Source organism: Patiria miniata, unplaced genomic scaffold, assembly GCF_015706575.1.
Source record: "Patiria miniata isolate m_02_andy unplaced genomic scaffold, ASM1570657v1 HiC_scaffold_7, whole genome shotgun sequence".
Taxonomy (NCBI): domain Eukaryota; kingdom Metazoa; phylum Echinodermata; class Asteroidea; order Valvatida; family Asterinidae; genus Patiria; species Patiria miniata.
The window spans coordinates 32,430,550-32,447,566 of record NW_024037074.1 but is presented as its reverse complement, the minus strand read 5'-3'; the positions used below and the strand labels follow the sequence as shown (position 1 = coordinate 32,447,566).

The 17,017-nt window shown below is 42.1% G+C and overlaps 4 protein-coding genes across 4 annotated transcripts; all 4 read left to right on the top strand.

The window, feature by feature from the left end:
* Positions 1-1,406: 1,406 nt before the first annotated feature.
* Positions 1,407-3,060, top strand: LOC119745595. Its single transcript, XM_038222071.1, has one exon. It carries the CDS (start codon positions 1,920-1,922, stop codon positions 2,832-2,834), a length of 915 nt encoding a protein of 304 aa, XP_038077999.1. The 5' UTR covers positions 1,407-1,919; the 3' UTR covers positions 2,835-3,060.
* A 1,733-nt stretch (positions 3,061-4,793) lies between these two features.
* Positions 4,794-6,311, top strand: LOC119745594. Its single transcript, XM_038222070.1, has one exon. The coding sequence runs from the start codon at positions 5,171-5,173 to the stop codon at positions 6,077-6,079; it is 909 nt and encodes a 302-aa protein (XP_038077998.1). The 5' UTR covers positions 4,794-5,170; the 3' UTR covers positions 6,080-6,311.
* A 2,360-nt stretch (positions 6,312-8,671) lies between these two features.
* LOC119744403 lies at positions 8,672-10,354 on the top strand. The gene has a single exon (XM_038220321.1). The coding sequence runs from the start codon at positions 9,234-9,236 to the stop codon at positions 10,146-10,148; it is 915 nt and encodes a 304-aa protein (XP_038076249.1). The 5' UTR covers positions 8,672-9,233; the 3' UTR covers positions 10,149-10,354.
* A 982-nt stretch (positions 10,355-11,336) lies between these two features.
* On the top strand, positions 11,337-14,074 carry LOC119745854. The gene has a single exon (XM_038222488.1). It carries the CDS (start codon positions 12,941-12,943, stop codon positions 13,847-13,849), a length of 909 nt encoding a protein of 302 aa, XP_038078416.1. The 5' UTR covers positions 11,337-12,940; the 3' UTR covers positions 13,850-14,074.
* The last annotated feature ends 2,943 nt before the right edge of the window (positions 14,075-17,017 follow it).

Genomic DNA, 17,017 nt, shown 5'->3' with positions numbered 1-17,017 from the left:
GATTTTTGTTTGGTGGAATTTGGACTTTTGGTTCAAAAGTTATGACAAGTTTTGTGAAGCCCTTCTGAAGCGGGTTGGTCTGATTCAATGACCTTAACACAACGACCAGTTATGTTCAATGCAGGTATGCATTGAAGACAATGCATACCTGCAGACCAGAACAAAGCTTTCTTTGAAACAACTGATGATAAGTATCACTTAAATTTAATAACTGGACTATCATTGTTGGGGTCACTTGGGCAATTATTGACTAATAACATTGATTGTGGACTAAAGGATTATGTAAGCCTAATCCTGCCACACATATCCTTCTTTGTGATCCACAAATACTTTCACCTGTACTGAATTCAAACCTTTCATTGGGTATGTGTGATTTCACAAATCAGACCAGCTTGGAATGTATAACCCTTCTTCAATGTACTCTATCTCTGGACAGGATTGTCCAAATGAGATGGGATAAAAAGCATAGTGAAGAGAAGGAAAGGTACTTTGAAAAGAGGGTTAACATTATGATGAATAGGGGTGGTTTATATTCTTAATATTTTTGTTTCTAATCCTGCGTTTTTATTGACACACGCTGTATATACCTTTCGGTTCTGGAGTTTTTGTGTGTTCTGAGTGAGTGTCAAATCACATGTATGGTAACGTGTTTGTTTATTAAACATTGCCTTGCTTTGAAACGCGTAAATACGCTTTACAAAAAAAAAAAAAAATGAACCAGCAAATTATTGACCCTCCGAACAATTCTGGCAGGCCTGGCCAAACAATAGCTGATAACCCTGTACATTAATCCTGAACCTGCAAAACACAACACAGTGCATCAGTTGTAAAGGTCTGTGTGACCTTGCTGCAATTGAGCGGTCAACACCAGTGCATAAACACTGGGTCAATGGGAGATTGATTTCGAAACTGTAACCGATGACATCATGGAATATTAGAGCGCCCTCTAGCGGCAGGTTGAAAAATGTCCAAAATGCATTTTGAATAGATGTCTGTGGCGAAGTTTGCTGTAATCTTTTGAAAATTGGTATATATGATGACCTTCATGCAAACAACACATGTGTGAAGTTTGAAGCCGATGACGTCATCAGACCAGAAGTTACAACGAAAAGACTTTTTGTTCTTCAAAAATCGCTAAAAAAATCAATCGTGAGAGATATAATCTTAAATTGTCCATTAAATGATAGATTAAACATTGGCGTCAATTGTGCCAGGCGTGTGGCTTGTCAAATTGTTCACACACACATGACCCGCCGCCGACAAAAATACCCTTACGGTAGTCCGTCGCTCAAAAATTCAATGAAAGCGTAGAGCTGGGTGTGCATGAGTACACTGCATTTACAGGACATCCATTGTACATGCATTCAGTGGAGATCCATTATTTCATCATTGTCACGCTTGTTGGAACAGAGCCAAACATTGAACAATGCCATTGTCCCATTGAACAATGCCATTATTTCATCATTGTCATGCTTGTTGGAACAGAGCCAAACATTGAACAATGCCATTGTCCCATTGAACAATGCCATTATTTCATCATCGTCCTGCTTGTTGGAACGGGGCCAAACATTGAACAATGCCATTGTCCCATTGAACAGTGCCATTGTTGAGTTCTGCTGTACAGTAGGTGATCACAGACTATGAGCCATTTTGCCTTGGGAATTTTGATCTAACGGATCAGCCAAGTCTGGGACAATGAGAAAAAGTTCCATTGAAGAATTCCACTGTTGTATCCTGCTGTACAGTTGACGACCACAGACTAGATTCTATAAGGACACTGAGCAGGCTAGTCACTTTGGCAAGTGTCGCATGTTGTAGCGTTTTGCACGATTTCTAGCCCAAATACCCTAGAGCGTTAGGATTAAGACAGCAGCAATTATTAAAAAACACTCTTGAACGTCCGTATACTTGATACGAAGATGGGTGGTCCTGTTAAAATTATCATCTGGGCGTCGCCCCGCACATGCTCCACAGCTCTCCTGAAGTGCTTGAGCAGCCTCCCAAATGCCAAGATCTTTGATGAGTTGTACAGCATTGCATTTCTACTTGGGCCTGACCGACTGGATCAGAGGCCGACCGGAGAGGAGCCTCAAGCTAGCCAGGCAGGACAGGGCAAGGGATACGCCTTCCCGAGCTCCATCTGTACCTACGAGTGGATCAAGGAGACCCTCCAGCAGGATTACCCTGGCGCAGAGTTTGTCATCTCCAAGGAGATCGTTTACTGTCTCAACCAAAAGTATGATTGCCTCCCGGAGGGTTACCGTCATGTCTTCCTGCTGCGACATCCAAGTAAGGTCTTCCCCTCCTGGAAGAAGCTCACCTATGACGTCTTAAACATGATGGAGTCCTCAATTGAGCTTCCTGCATCTGTGGATGAGTTTGTCTTTGATCAGCAACCCCCGCACCTACTGCCCCCAGGGAAGTCCTTCAAGGAGGCCTATGATCTGTACCAATACGTCAAGGAGAAGAAGCTGGATGTTGATCCAGTTATCATAGATGCTGACGACCTTATCCAGAACCCAGAAGGCATTGTTTCAGCGATGTGTGCCAAGCTGGGGATCCCATACACCGAGTCCCTCCTGACCTGGGACAAAGGCACAGACGTCGTGGACTCTTGGACTGTTGGCATCATGTTTAAAAATGTCATTCAACACTCTGATGCCTTTAAAAACTTCCGGAACAGCACTAGCTTCCGTCGACCAGAGTTGGAGAAACAGGCTACCGCAAGGCCTGTAGAATCAAGAGTCACCCCAGATATTGAGCGCTGTGTCAGCTTCAGCATGCCATTCTATCAACAAATGTACGAGCAACGCTTACAGGTCGACAAGATTTAAGATATCAACTGGACTCCATGTGTAAACTGTAGATGGCACTTTATGACCACTAGCAAGAGTTCCAGTGGGAGGGACACATCGCATGTATGCACTGATGCCTGTGCAATCTGCACGAAGAAGGCACCACTACATGTAGTTGTATTCTGACCGAGCACAAACCCTGTTTAAAGCTACAGTCCATCATTTGCAGCTATCCAAAAAGTAACTGACGTAATTATTGTTAAAAAAACTTACTTGGTTGAAAGATAGTAAGGGGTCTAAACTCACCCTGAAATTATTCTTTATGGCATGCTGTCATTTTGAAGAAATCAACGAAAGAAGGCATTTCCAACGATGCGTCTTAAGACGCACCTTTGGAAATTTCCGTTAGTAGTTCTTTTTTTTATTCAGCGAAGCACGCTCAAACGTTGACACGATGCACAGGCGTGCGCGGTTGCTATAATTCGCCAGATCGGTGCGCGACATCGCCCAGCTGCAATCGGCTCAGTGAGAACGTGTCTCAGACGCTGAATTCAGGCACAATTCAAAACATGATTCAGCAACTTTTGATTTGAAATCGAGGTTATAGAGCATTGTTTTTCTTGAAATATACAGTTGAAGCTGAGCTGAAACTTCATCAAGTTAGTTGTTCAGCACCCTTCTTTAGATTTTGAGCACTTTTGTCGCTTCAAACGAACAAAATGCACCAATTACAAATGATGGACTGTACCTTTAAACGGAAATTTTTAAGTGCAAATTTTAAAGGCAAATATTCTTTTTTTTTGATGGCCGTGCAATTCCAAATGTGCACAAATCATCACCCTGAGTGTACATGTGTATTTTCAAATATTCTAGATACATGTGCATGCCTAAGTTGATTTTTTTTTTTAATTTTTAATTTTATTTTCAATTTTTTATACATGTACCGCTTGTATTTTTAAACAGTTCATTAGGGCAAAACAAATAATAGTTCTGCTTCCAGTTACCCTGCTGACCCTAACTTTATGAAGCGATCTTCAAAGTTTTTATTGACAAGTTATAACAAAATTGAAAAAATAAAGCATATGTGAAAAAAACATTCAAATTGTCAATTCATTCTTACACAAAATTCTTACCACTGTCTGTATTTATATGTCGTCGACGAAGAATAACAGGGCCTAAAATACTAACAGGATAAGCAAGTTTTTCTTCGCATTGCCTTCCGAGGCTGGCAAAAGAACATGCGGCATGCATGCAATACTGGTACGCTGGTTCCCATTACTAGATTACAGCAACAAGATAATGAAAGGGGAGGGAGCCAGCATTGGTACATGCTCAAATATCGTGAATGTAAAAGATTTCACGCAAAACATGTTGGAAATGATCGAATCTATCAACATGGTAGTATTATCGCACAAACCTTTATGGACAATCTGAACGGCAACTTCCGAAATTTGGATTTTGGGGTTGGGTTTCTTTACTGGGTACTCAGATACCGGTGTTTTTGTTTCAATCTGTTACCCGGTCCTCGTACTACACCTGCAAATACACACCCATAATTTAATTGGGGTCATCCCTTACAAACATTGAGGCCTATTTTTTTTGGCAACGTTCCTGGAAACACAACTTTTTATTGGACATGCCCACTCACTGACACTCTTACCTTGTGGATCATAATGTACAATGAAATCTGGACAAGATTTTTGTGTCACTTATCGACCCTTCAGACAAAGGCCTAGCCAAACGATAGTAACTTTTAGTGAAGCTGACCCTGTACATAAACCCTTGTTGTTACCCTGCGAAATGCAACACGGTGCATCAGTTGAAAAGGTCTGTGTGCGACCTTGCTGCATTGGTCAACACCAGCCCACGAACGGCCAGTTCTGGGACAATGGGAGCTTATCCCATTGAACAATGCCATTGTTGAAATTCATTTTGGCCTTGAGACTTTTGACCTGATGGATCAACCAAGTCTTGGACAACAAAAGCAAGGCTGAGCATACAGTGTTTTTACGCCGGTGAAGGGCAAACCTCATAGATAAAAGCATTAGTCCCATTGTTGAATTCTGCTGAACAGTTGGTAATCACAGACTCTGAAGCATTTTGACCTTAGAGAATTTTGAGCTGATGGATCATCCCGGTCGAGGACGATGGGAAAAAGTTCCATTGAAGAATTCTACTGTTGTATTCTGCTACAGTCGATGACCACAGACTAGATTCTATTAGGACACTGGGCAGGCTAGTCACTTTGGCAAGTGTTGCATGTTGATGCGTATATCAGGATTTCTAGCCAAAATACCCTCGAGGATTGGACTATTAAAGACAGCAGTGACTATAAAATTATTACACTCTTGAACGTCTGTGTACAAGACACACAGATGGGTGGTCCTGTTAAAGTTATCATCTGGGCGTCGCCCCGCACATGCTCCACAGCTCTCCTCAAGTGCTTGAGCAGTCTCCCAAATGCCAAGGTCTTTGATGAGTTGTACAGCATTGCATTTCTACTTGGGCCTGACCGACTGGATCAGAGGCCGACCGGAGAGGAGCCTCAAGCTAGCCAGGCAAGACAGGGCAAGGGATTTGCCTTCCCAAGCTCCATCTGTACCTACGAGTGGATCAAGGAGACCCTCCAGCAGGATTACCCTGGCGAACAGGTCATCATCTCCAAGGAGATTGTTTACTGTCTCAACCAAAAGTATGATTGCCTCCCGGAGGGTTACCGCCATGTCTTCCTGCTGCGACATCCAAGTAAGGTCTTCCCCTCCTGGAAGAAGCTCACCTATGAGGTTTCAAAGCAGTTCTCAACTGAGGTTCCGGAAACTCTGGATGAGTTTATCTTTGATCAGCAACCCCCGCACCTGCTGCCCCCTGGGATGTCCTTCAAGGAGGCCTACGATCTGTACCAATATGTCAAGGAGAAGAAGCTGGATGTCGATCCAGTTATCATAGATGCTGACGATCTTGTCCAGAACCCAGCAGCCATCGTTTCAGCGATGTGTGCCAAGCTGGGGATCCCATACACTGAGTCCCTCCTGACCTGGGACAAGGGTACAGACATCGTGGACACTTGGACTGTTGGCATCGCGTTTAAAAATATCATTCAACACTCTGAGGCCTATAAAAACTTCCGGAACAGTACTAGCTTCCGCCGACCAGAGTTGGAGAAACAGGCTACCGCAAAGCCTGTAGAATCAAGAGTCACCCCAGATATTGAGCGCTGTGTCAGCTTCAGCATGCCGTTCTATCAAAAAATGTACGAGCAACGCTTACAGGTCGACAAGATTTAAGATATCAACTGGACTCCATGTGTAAACAGTAGATGGCAGTAAATGGCACTTTGTGACCACTAGCAAGAGTTCCAGTGGGAGGGACACATCGCATGTGTGCACTGATTCCTGTGCAATCTGCACGAAGAAGGCACCACTACATGTAGTTGTATTCTGACCGAGCACAAACCCTGTTTAAAGCTACAGTCCATCATTTGCAGCTATCCAAAAAGTAACTGACATAATTATTGTTGAAAAACTTACTTGGTTGAAAGATAGTAAGGGGACTTAACTCCCTGTGAAATTATCCTTTATGGCATGCTGTCATTTTGAAGAAATCAACGAAAGAAGGCATTTCCAACGATGCATCTTAAGACGCACCTTTGGAAATTTCCGTTAGTAGTTCTTTTTTTTATTCAGGGAAGCACGCATAAACGTTGACACGACGCACACGCGTGAGCGGTTGCTATAATTCGTCAGATCGGTGCGCGACATCGCGTAGCTGCAATCGGCTCAGTGAGAACGTGTCTCGGATGCTGAATTCAGGCACAATTCAAAACATGATTCAGCAACTTTTGATTTGAAATCGAGGTTATAGAGCATTGTTTTTCTTGAAATATACAGTTGAAGCTGAGCTGAAACTTCATCAGGTTAGTTGTGCAGCACCCTTCTTTAGATTTTGATCAAGTTTGTTGCTTCAAAACGAACAAAATGCACAAATTACAAATGATGGACTGTACCTTTCAACGGAAATTTTTAAGTGCAAATTTTAAAGGCAATGATTCTTTTTTTTTGATGGCCGTGCAATTCCAAATGTGCACAAATCATCAGCCTGAGTGTACATGTGTATTTTCAAATATTCTAGATACCCGGTACATGTGCATGCCTAAGTTGATTTTTTTTTAAATTTTAAATTTTATTTTCAATTTTGTATACATGTAACTCTTGTTTTTTAAAACAGTTCATTAGGGCAAAACAAATAATAGTTCTGCTTCCGGTTACCCTGACAACCCTAACTTGATGATGCGACCTTAAAGTTTCTATTGACAAGTTATAACAAAATTGAAAAAAAAAAAGCTTATGTGAAAAAAAAACATTCAAATTGTCAATTCATTCTTACACAAAATTCTTACCACTGTCTGTATATCTATATTGTCGACGAAGAATGACAGGGCCTAAAATACTAACAGGATTTATAAGCAAGTTTTTCTTCGCATTGCCTTCTGAGGCTGGCAAAAGAACATGCGGCATACATGCAATACTAGTACACTGGTTCCCATTACTGGATTACAGCAAGAATGATAATGAAAGGGGGAGGGAGCCAGCGTAGAACATGCTCAAATTTCGTGAATGTGAAAAATTTCATGCAAGAATGTTGGAAAATATCAAAACTATCAACATGGTAGTATTATCGCCCGGACCTTTATGAACAATCCGAACAGCGACTTTAGAAATTTGAATTCTGGGGTTGGGTTTTCTTAATGGGTACTCGGGTACTGGTGTTTTTGTTTCAATCTTTTACCCAGTCCTCGTACTACACCTGCAAATACACACCAGCAATTTAATTGGGGTCATCCCTTACAAACATTGAGGCCTACTTTTTTGGCAACGTTCCAGGAAACACAACTTTTTATTGGACATGCCCACTCACTGACACTCTTATCTTCGTCCTTTATCAGTATGAGGATCAAAGGGGTCGTTCAGACACCGTCTTAAATTCTCTTAAAATACTGGTTGAACTCGATTCAGTGTAACTTTCTTGCTAACACGGTGTCTGAACATGGCCATAATGTACAATGAAATCTGGACAAGATTTTTTTTTCATGATACTGCATATGCAAAATTACATTTTCAGAGCTCCAATATTGACATGTGTCCATTGAATTCGTCTTCCTCTCACTGTGCATATATATACTTTTCGGTTCTGGAGTTTTTGTGTGTTCTGAGTGAGTGTCAAATCACATGTATGGTAACGTGTTTGTTTACTAAACAGTGCCTTGCTTTGAAACACGTAAATACGCTTTTCAAAAAAAAAAAAAAAATGAACCAGCAAATTATTGACCCTCCGAACAATTCTGGCAGGCCTGGCCAAACAATAGCTGATAACCCTGTACATTAATCCTGAACCTGCAAAACATAACACAGTGCATCGGATGTAAAGGTCTGTGTGACCTTGCTGCATTGAGCGGTCAACACCAGTGCACAAACACTGGGTCAATGGGAGATTGATTTCGAAACTGTAACCGATGACGTCATGGAATATTAGAGCGCCCTCTAGCGGCAGGTTGAAAAATGTCCAAAATGCATTTTGAATAGATGTCTGTGGCGAAGTTTGCTGTAATCTTTTGGAAATTGATATATATGATGACCTTCATGCAAACAACACATGTGTGAAGTTTGAAGCCGATGAAGTCATCAGTCGGGAAGTTACAACGAAAAGACTTTTTGTTCTTCAAAAATCGCTAAAAAAATCAATCGTGAGATATATAATCTTAAATTGTCCATTAAATGATAGATTAAACATTGGCGTCAATTGTGCCAGGCGTGTGGCTTGTCAAATTGTTCACACACACACGTGACCCGCCGCCGACAAAAATACCCTTACGGTAGTCCGTCGCTCAAAAATTCAATGAAAGCGTAGAGCTGGGTGTGCATGAGTACACTGCATTTACAGGACATCCATTGTACATGCATTCAGTGGAGATCCATTATTTCATCATCGTCCTGCTTGTTGGAACGGGGCCAAACATTGAACAATGCCATTGTCCCATTGAACAATGCCATTATTTCATCATTGTCATGCTTGTTGGAACAGAGCCAAACATTGAACAATGCCATTGTCCCATTGAACAATGCCATTGTTGAGTTCTGCTGTACAGTAGGTGAGCACAGACTATGACTTATGAGCCATTTGGGCCTTGGGAACTAATGGATCAGCCAAGTCTGGGACAATGAGAAAAAGTTCCATTGAAGAATTCCACTGTTGTATCCTGCTGTACAGTTGACGACCACAGACTAGATTCTATAAGGACACTGGGCAGGCTAGTCACTTTGGCAAGTGTCGCATGTTGTTGCGTCTTGCACGATTTCTAGCCCAAATACCCTAGAGCGTTAGGATTAAGACAGCAGCAATTATTAAAAAACACTCTTGAACGTCCGTATACTTGATACGAAGATGGGTGGTCCTGTTAAAATTATCATCTGGGCGTCGCCACGCACATGCTCCACAGCTCTCCTCAAGTGCATGAGCAGTCTCCCAAATGCCAAGATCTTTGATGAGTTGTACAGCATTGCATTTCTACTTGGGCCTGACCGACTGGATCAGAGGCCGACCGGAGAGGAGCCTCAAGCTAGCCAGGCAGGACAGGGCAAGGGATACGCCTTCCCGAGCTCCATCTGTACCTACGAGTGGATCAAGGAGACCCTCCAGCAGGATTATCCCGGCGGGGAGTTTGTCATCTCCAAGGAGATCGTTTACTGTCTCAACCAAAAGTATGATTGCCTCCCGGAGGGTTACCGACATGTCTTCCTGCTGCGACATCCAAGTAAGGTCTTCCCCTCCTGGAAGAAGCTCACCTATGATGTCTTAAACATGATGGAGTACTCAACTGAGCTTCCTGCATCTGCGGATGAGTTTGTCTTTGATCAGCAACCGCCGCACCTACTGCCCCCAGGGAAGTCCTTCAAGGAGGCCTACGATCTGTACCAATACGTCAAGGAGAAGAAGCTGGATGTCGATCCAGTTATCATAGATGCTGACGACCTTATCCAGAACCCAGAAGGCATCGTTTCAGCGATGTGTGCCAAGCTGGGGATCCCATACACTGAGTCCCTCCTGACCTGGGACAAAGGTACAGACATCGTGGACACTTGGACTGTTGGCATCGCGTTTAAAAATATCATTCAACACTCTGAGGCCTATAAAAACTTCCGGAACAGCACTAGCTTCCGCCGCCCAGAGTTGGAGAAACAGGCTACCGCAAGGCCTGTAGAATCAAGAGTCACCCCAGATATTGAGCGCTGTGTCAGCTTCAGCATGCCGTTCTATCAAAAAATGTACGAGCAACGCTTACAGGTAGACAACATTTAAGATATGAACTGGACTCCATGTGTAAACTGTAGATGGCACTTTATGACCACTAGCAAGAGTTCCAGTGGGAGGGACACATCGCATGTATGCCACTGATTCCTGTGCAATCTGCACGAAGAAGGCACCACTACATGTAGTTGTATTCTGACCGAGCACAAACCCTGCTTAAAGCTACAGTCCATCATTTGCAGCTATCCAAAAAGTAACTGACGTAATTATTGATGAAAAACTTACTTGGTTGCAAGATAGTAAGGGGACTAAACTCCCTGTGAAATTATTCTTTCTGGCAAGCTGTCATTTTGAAGAAATCAACGTAAGAAGGCATTTCCAATGATGCGTCTTAAGACGCACCGTTGGAAATTTCCGTTAGTAGTTCTTTATTTTATTCAGCGAAGCGCGCACAAACGTTGACACGATGCACAGGCGTGCGCGGTTGCTATAATTCGCCAGATCGGTGCGCGACATCGCCCAGCTGCAATCGGCTCAGTGAGAACGTGTCTCAGACGCTGAATTCAGGCACAATTCAAAACATGATTCAGCAACTTTTGATTTGAAATCGAGGTTATAGAGCATTGTTTTTCTTGAAATATACAGTTGAAGCTGAGCTTAGTTGTTCAGCACCCTTCTTTAGATTTTGAGCACTTTTGTTGCTTCAAACGAACAAAATGCACCAATTACAAATGATGGACTGTACCTTTAAACGGAAATTTTTAAGTGCAAATTTTAAAGGCAATGATATGAAACCCGGGAAGGGACAGGGTGGAATTTTTTTTTGGAGTTTGCTAATTCGTTCGCACGAATTACTAATTCGTGGGAACGAATTAGTAATTCAATCGCACGAATTAGTAATTCGTGGGAACGAATTAGTAATTCGTGCGAACGAATTACTAATTCGTTCCCACGAATTACTAATTCGTGCGAACGAATTAGCAAACTCCAGTAATTCGTTCGCACGAATTACCAATTCGTTCACACGAATAACTCCAGTAATTCGTTCGTACGAATTACTAATTCGTTCCCACGAATTAGGAATTCGTGCGAACGAAATAGCAATTCGTGCGAACGAATTAGCAATTCGTGCGAACGAATTAGCAATTCGTGCGAACGAATTAGCAATTCGTGCGAACGAATTAGTAATTCGTGCGAACGAATTAGGAAATTCAAAAAAAAAAAATCCACCCTGTCCCTTCCCGGGCTTCATACAATGATTCTTTTTTTTTGATGGCCGTGCAATTCCAAATGTGCACAAATCATCACCCTGAGTGTACATGTGTATTTTCAAATAATCTAGATACATGTGCATGCCTAAGTTGATTTTTTTTTTTAATTTTTAATTTTATTTTCAATTTTTTATACATGTACCGCTTGTATTTTTAAACAGTTCATTAGGGCAAAACAAATAATAGTTCTGCTTCCAGTTACCCTGCTGACCCTAACTTTATGATGCGATCTTCAAAGTTTTTATTGACAAGTTATAACAAAATTTAAAAAATAAAGCATATGTGAAAAAAACATTCAAATTGTCAATTCATTCTTACACAAAATTCTTACCACTGTCTGTATTTCTATGTCGTCGACGAAGAATGACAGGGCCTAAAATACTAACAGGATAAGCAAGTTTTTCTTCGCATTGCCTTCTGAGGCTGGCAAAAGAACATGCGGCATGCATGCAATACTGGTACACTGGTTCCCATTACTAGATTACAGCAACAAGATAATGAAAGGGGAGGGAGCCAGCATAGTACATGCTCAAATTTTGTGAATGTAAAAGATTTCACGCAAAACACGTTGGAAATGATCGAATCTATCAACATGGTAGTATTATCGCACAAACCTTTATGGACAATCTGAACGGCAACTTCCGAAATTTGGATTTTGGGGTTGGGTTTCTTTACTTGGTACTCGGGTACCGGTGTTTTTGTTTCAATCTGTTACCCGGTCCTCGTACTACACCTGCAAATACACACCCATAATTTAATTGGGGTCATCCCTTACAAACATTGAGGCCTATTTTTTTTGGCAACGTTTCTGGAAACACAACTTTTTATTGGACATGCCCACTCACTGACACTCTTACCTTGAGGATCATAATGTACAATGAAATCTGGACAAGATTTTTGTGTCACTTATCGACCCTTCAGACAAAGGTCTAGCCAAACGACAGTAACTTTTAGTGAAGCTGACCCTGTACATAAACCCTTGTTGTTACCCTGCGAAATGCAACACGGTGCATCAGTTGAAAAGGTCTGTGTGCGGCCTTGCTGCATTGGTCAACACCAGCCCATGAACGGCCAGTTCTGGGACAATGGGAGCTTATCCCATTGAACAATGCCATTGTTGAAATTCATTTTGGCCTTGAGACTTTTGACCTGATGGATCAACCAAGTCTTGGACAACAAAAGCAAGGCTGAGTATACAGTGTTTTTACGCCGGTGAAGGGCAAACCTCATAGATAAAAGCATTAGTCCCATTGTTGAATTCTGCTGAACAGTTGGTAATCACAGACTCTGAAGCATTTTGACCTTAGAGAATTTTGAGCTGATGGATCATCCCGGTCGAGGACGATGGGAAAAAGTTCCATTGAAGAATTCTACTGTTGTATTCTGCTACAGTCGATGACCACAGACTAGATTCTATTAGGACACTGGGCAGGCTAGTCACTTTGTCAAGTGTTGCATGTTGATGCGTATATAAGGATTTCTAGCCAAAATACCCTCGAGGATTGGACTATTAAAGACAGCAGTGACTATAAAATTATTACACTCTTGAACGTCTGTGTACAAGACACACAGATGGGTGGTCCTGTTAAAGTTATCATCTGGGCGTCGCCCCGCACATGCTCCACAGCTCTCCTCAAGTGCTTGAGCAGTCTCCCAAATGCCAAGATCTTTGATGAGTTGTACAGCATTGCATTTCTACTTGGGCCTGACCGACTGGATCAGAGGCCGACCGGAGAGGAGCCTCAAGCTAGCCAGGCAGGACAGGGCAAGGGATACGCCTTCCCGAGCTCCATCTGTACCTACGAGTGGATCAAGGAGACCCTCCAGCAGGATTACCCTGGCGAACAGGTCATCATCTCCAAGGAGATTGTTTACTGTCTCAACCAAAAGTATGATTGCCTCCCGGAGGGTTACCGCCATGTCTTCCTGCTGCGACATCCAAGTAAGGTCTTCCCCTCCTGGAAGAAGCTCACCTATGAGGTTTCAAAGCAGTTCTCAACTGAGGTTCCGGAAACTCTGGATGAGTTTATCTTTGATCAGCAACCCCCGCACCTGCTGCCCCCTGGGATGTCCTTCAAGGAGGCCTACGATCTGTACCAATATGTCAAGGAGAAGAAGCTGGATGTCGATCCAGTTATCATAGATGCTGACGATCTTGTCCAGAACCCAGCAGCCATCGTTTCAGCGATGTGTGCCAAGCTGGGGATCCCATACACTGAGTCCCTCCTGACCTGGGACAAGGGTACAGACATCGTGGACACTTGGACTGTTGGCATCGCGTTTAAAAATATCATTCAACACTCTGAGGCCTATAAAAACTTCCGGAACAGCACTAGCTTCCGCCGCCCAGAGTTGGAGAAACAGGCTACTGCAAGGCCTGTAGAAGCAAGAGTCACCCCAGATATTGAGCGCTGTGTCAGCTTCAGCATGCCGTTCTATCAAAAAATGTACGAGCAACGCTTACAGGTCGACAAGATTTAAGATATCAACTGGACTCCATGTGTAAACAGTAAATGGCACTTTGTGACCACTAGCAAGAGTTCCAGTGGGAGGGACACATCGCATGTGTGCACTGATTCCTGTGCAATCTGCACGAAGAAGGCACCACTACCTGGATTCTGACCATGCACAAAACCCTGTTTAAAGCTACAGTCCATCATTTGCAGCTATCCAAAAAGTAACTGACATAATTATTGTTAAAAAAAAATTGCTTGGTTGAAAGATAGTAAGGGGACTAACTCCCTCTGAAATTATTCTTTCTGGCAAGCTGTCATTTTGAAGAAATCAACGAAAGGAGGCATTTCCAACTATGCGTCTTAAGACGCACCGTTGGAAATGTCCGTTAGTAGTTCTTTTTTTTATTCAGGGAAGCACGTACAAACGTTGATACGACGCACACGCGCGCGGGGTAGCTATAATTTGTCAGATCGGTGCGCGACATCGCGTAGCTGCAATCGGCTCAGTGAGAACGTGTCTCGGATGCTGAATTCAGGCACAATTCAAAAGATGATTTGCATCAATTTTTGATTTGAAATCGAGATCCTAGAGTGCTGTCATCTCGGCATATACAGCTGAGCTAAAACTTCATCAGGTTAGTTGTTCAGCACCCTTCTTTAGATTTTGAGCACTTTTCTTGCTTCAAATGAACAAAATGCACAAATTACAAAGGATGAACTGTACCTTTCAACAGAAATTTTTAAGTACAATTTTAAAGGCAATGATATATTTGTTTGACGGCCGTGCAATTCCAAATGTGCACAAACAATCACCCTGGTTGTACATGGGTACTTTCAAATATTCTGGACATACCGGTATGTGCATGCCTAATTTGATAATTAATTTTAAATTTTTGTTTTCAATTTTAATTCATGTACCTTTTGTATTTTAAAACAGTTCATTAGCACAAAACAAATAATACTTCTGCTTCCGGTTACCCGGCCAACCTTAACTTAACTTTACCTTAAAGTTTTTATTGGAGCTTAAAGTTTTGTATTGGCAAGTTATTAAAAAAAAAAAAAAAAAGCATATGTGAAAAAAGCATTCAAACTGTCAATTCTTACTACTGTCCCTGGCAAAAGAACATGCGGCATGCATGCAAAACTGGTACATTGGTTCACATTGCTACATAACAGCAAGAAAAATAATGAAAAGGGAGGGAGCCAGTGTAGAACATGCTCAAATTTGTTCAATGTAAAAGATTTCACGCAAAACATGTTGGAAATGATCGAAACTATCAACATGGTAGTATTATCGCACAAACCTTTATGGACAATCTGAACAGCAACTTCCGAAATTTGGATTTTGGGGTTGGGTTTCCTTAATGGGTACTTGGGTACCGGTGTTTTTGTTTCAATCTGTTACCCGGTCCTCGTACTACACCTGCAAATACACACCCATAATTAAATTGGGGTCATCCCTTACAAATATTGAGGCCTACTTATTTTGGCAACGTTCCTGGAAACACAACTTTTTATTGGACATGCCAACTCACTGACACTCTTATCTTAGTCCTTCATCAGTTTGAGCATCAAAGGGGTCGTTCAGACACCGTCTTAAATTCCCTTAAAACACCGGTTGAACTCGATTCAGTGTTAAACTTTCTTGCTAAAACGATGTCTGAACGCTTTTTTATTTAGACTGAATCGAGTTGAACTCAAAAATAAAACGGCAACTTAAACCCCCTTGGAGAGAGGGTTTAGCAAACAACCAGAACGAGTTTATCTTCTAGTACGATGTCTGAACGGTTTTAGCTAAAACGCTTCCCGGAGTTACGATGTCTGAACGCTTTTTTATTTAGACCGAATCGAGTTGAACTCGAAAATAAAACGGCAACTTAAACCCCCTCAGAGGGAGGGTTTATTAGCGAATAACCAGAACGAGTTTATCTCCTAGTACAATGTCTGAACGGTTTTAGCTAAAACGCTTCCCGGAGTGACGCAGTGACCCGGAGTTACATAACGCCTTCTCTGTGGCGCGCTTTTCTATTAAGCAAACAATGTATTAATTCTCCTACCGTAAAAAAAAAAAATCCAACTTCAAGTCCAATTTCCGCAAGTTTTCTGACCACATGGTCCGAGTTTCAATCGTGCTCACTCGCACACACGATGCGATGACAAACGCGTAGATGCCAACGCAACAACTGCTAACCGGAGCATAATTATCATAATACACTAATATATTCAACTACCAGGAAAACCTTGGCATTGATTAGTCAATATTGCAATGTTAATATCCCGTGTATTTTCACGCGACTGAAATGTTGTGCGGGCAAGTTGATGTATTAAACCTTGAGTAAAATCTGTTCAATGACGTCTTGTTTGGAAAACTGGTTTTCAAACAACTTTTCTGAACATTTTTTATGTCTTTTTGCACCACGTAAGGTACAGAAAATAGCCACCAAAATGTAAACACAAATGGTGCATAAATATGTAAAGCCGATGTACGATACTTCCAAAAAACACACAACATACGGTGAGGGACTCAGACCAAGTGTAGCGAACTGTAAAAATGGAAGAGTGAAGGCTCTTTTTAGCGCGCGGTTTTTGCCGAGGCGGATGTTCTACGTGACCTTAGAAACTGAGATAAACTGCTTCGAGTTGAACTTGCTATACTTAAAACGATGTCTGGACGCTCGGTAGTTTTATATTTACGACGGCCCCCCCTGTGGTGAGCGACCGTTTTAACTTTTACCGTTTTAGCTAACACGGTGTCTGAACATGGCCATAATGTACAATGAAATCTGGACAAGATTTTTTGGTCATGATACTGCATGTGCAAAATTACATTTTCAGAGCTCCAATATTGACATGCGTCCATTGGATTCGTCTTCCTCTCACTGTGCATATATATACCTTTCGGTTCTGGAGTTTTTGTGTGTTCTGAGTGATTGTCAAATCACATGTATGGTAACGTGTTTGTTTATTAAACAGTGCCTTGCTTTGAAACATGTAAATACGCTTTACAAAACAAAACAAAATGAACCAGCAAATTATTGACCCTCCGAACAATTCTGGCAGGCCTGGCCAAACAATAGCTGATAACCCTGTACAATAATCCTGAACCTGCAAAACACAACACAGTGCATCAGTTGTAAAGGTCTGTGTGACCTTGCTGCATTGAGTGGTCAACACCAGTGCACAAACACTGGGT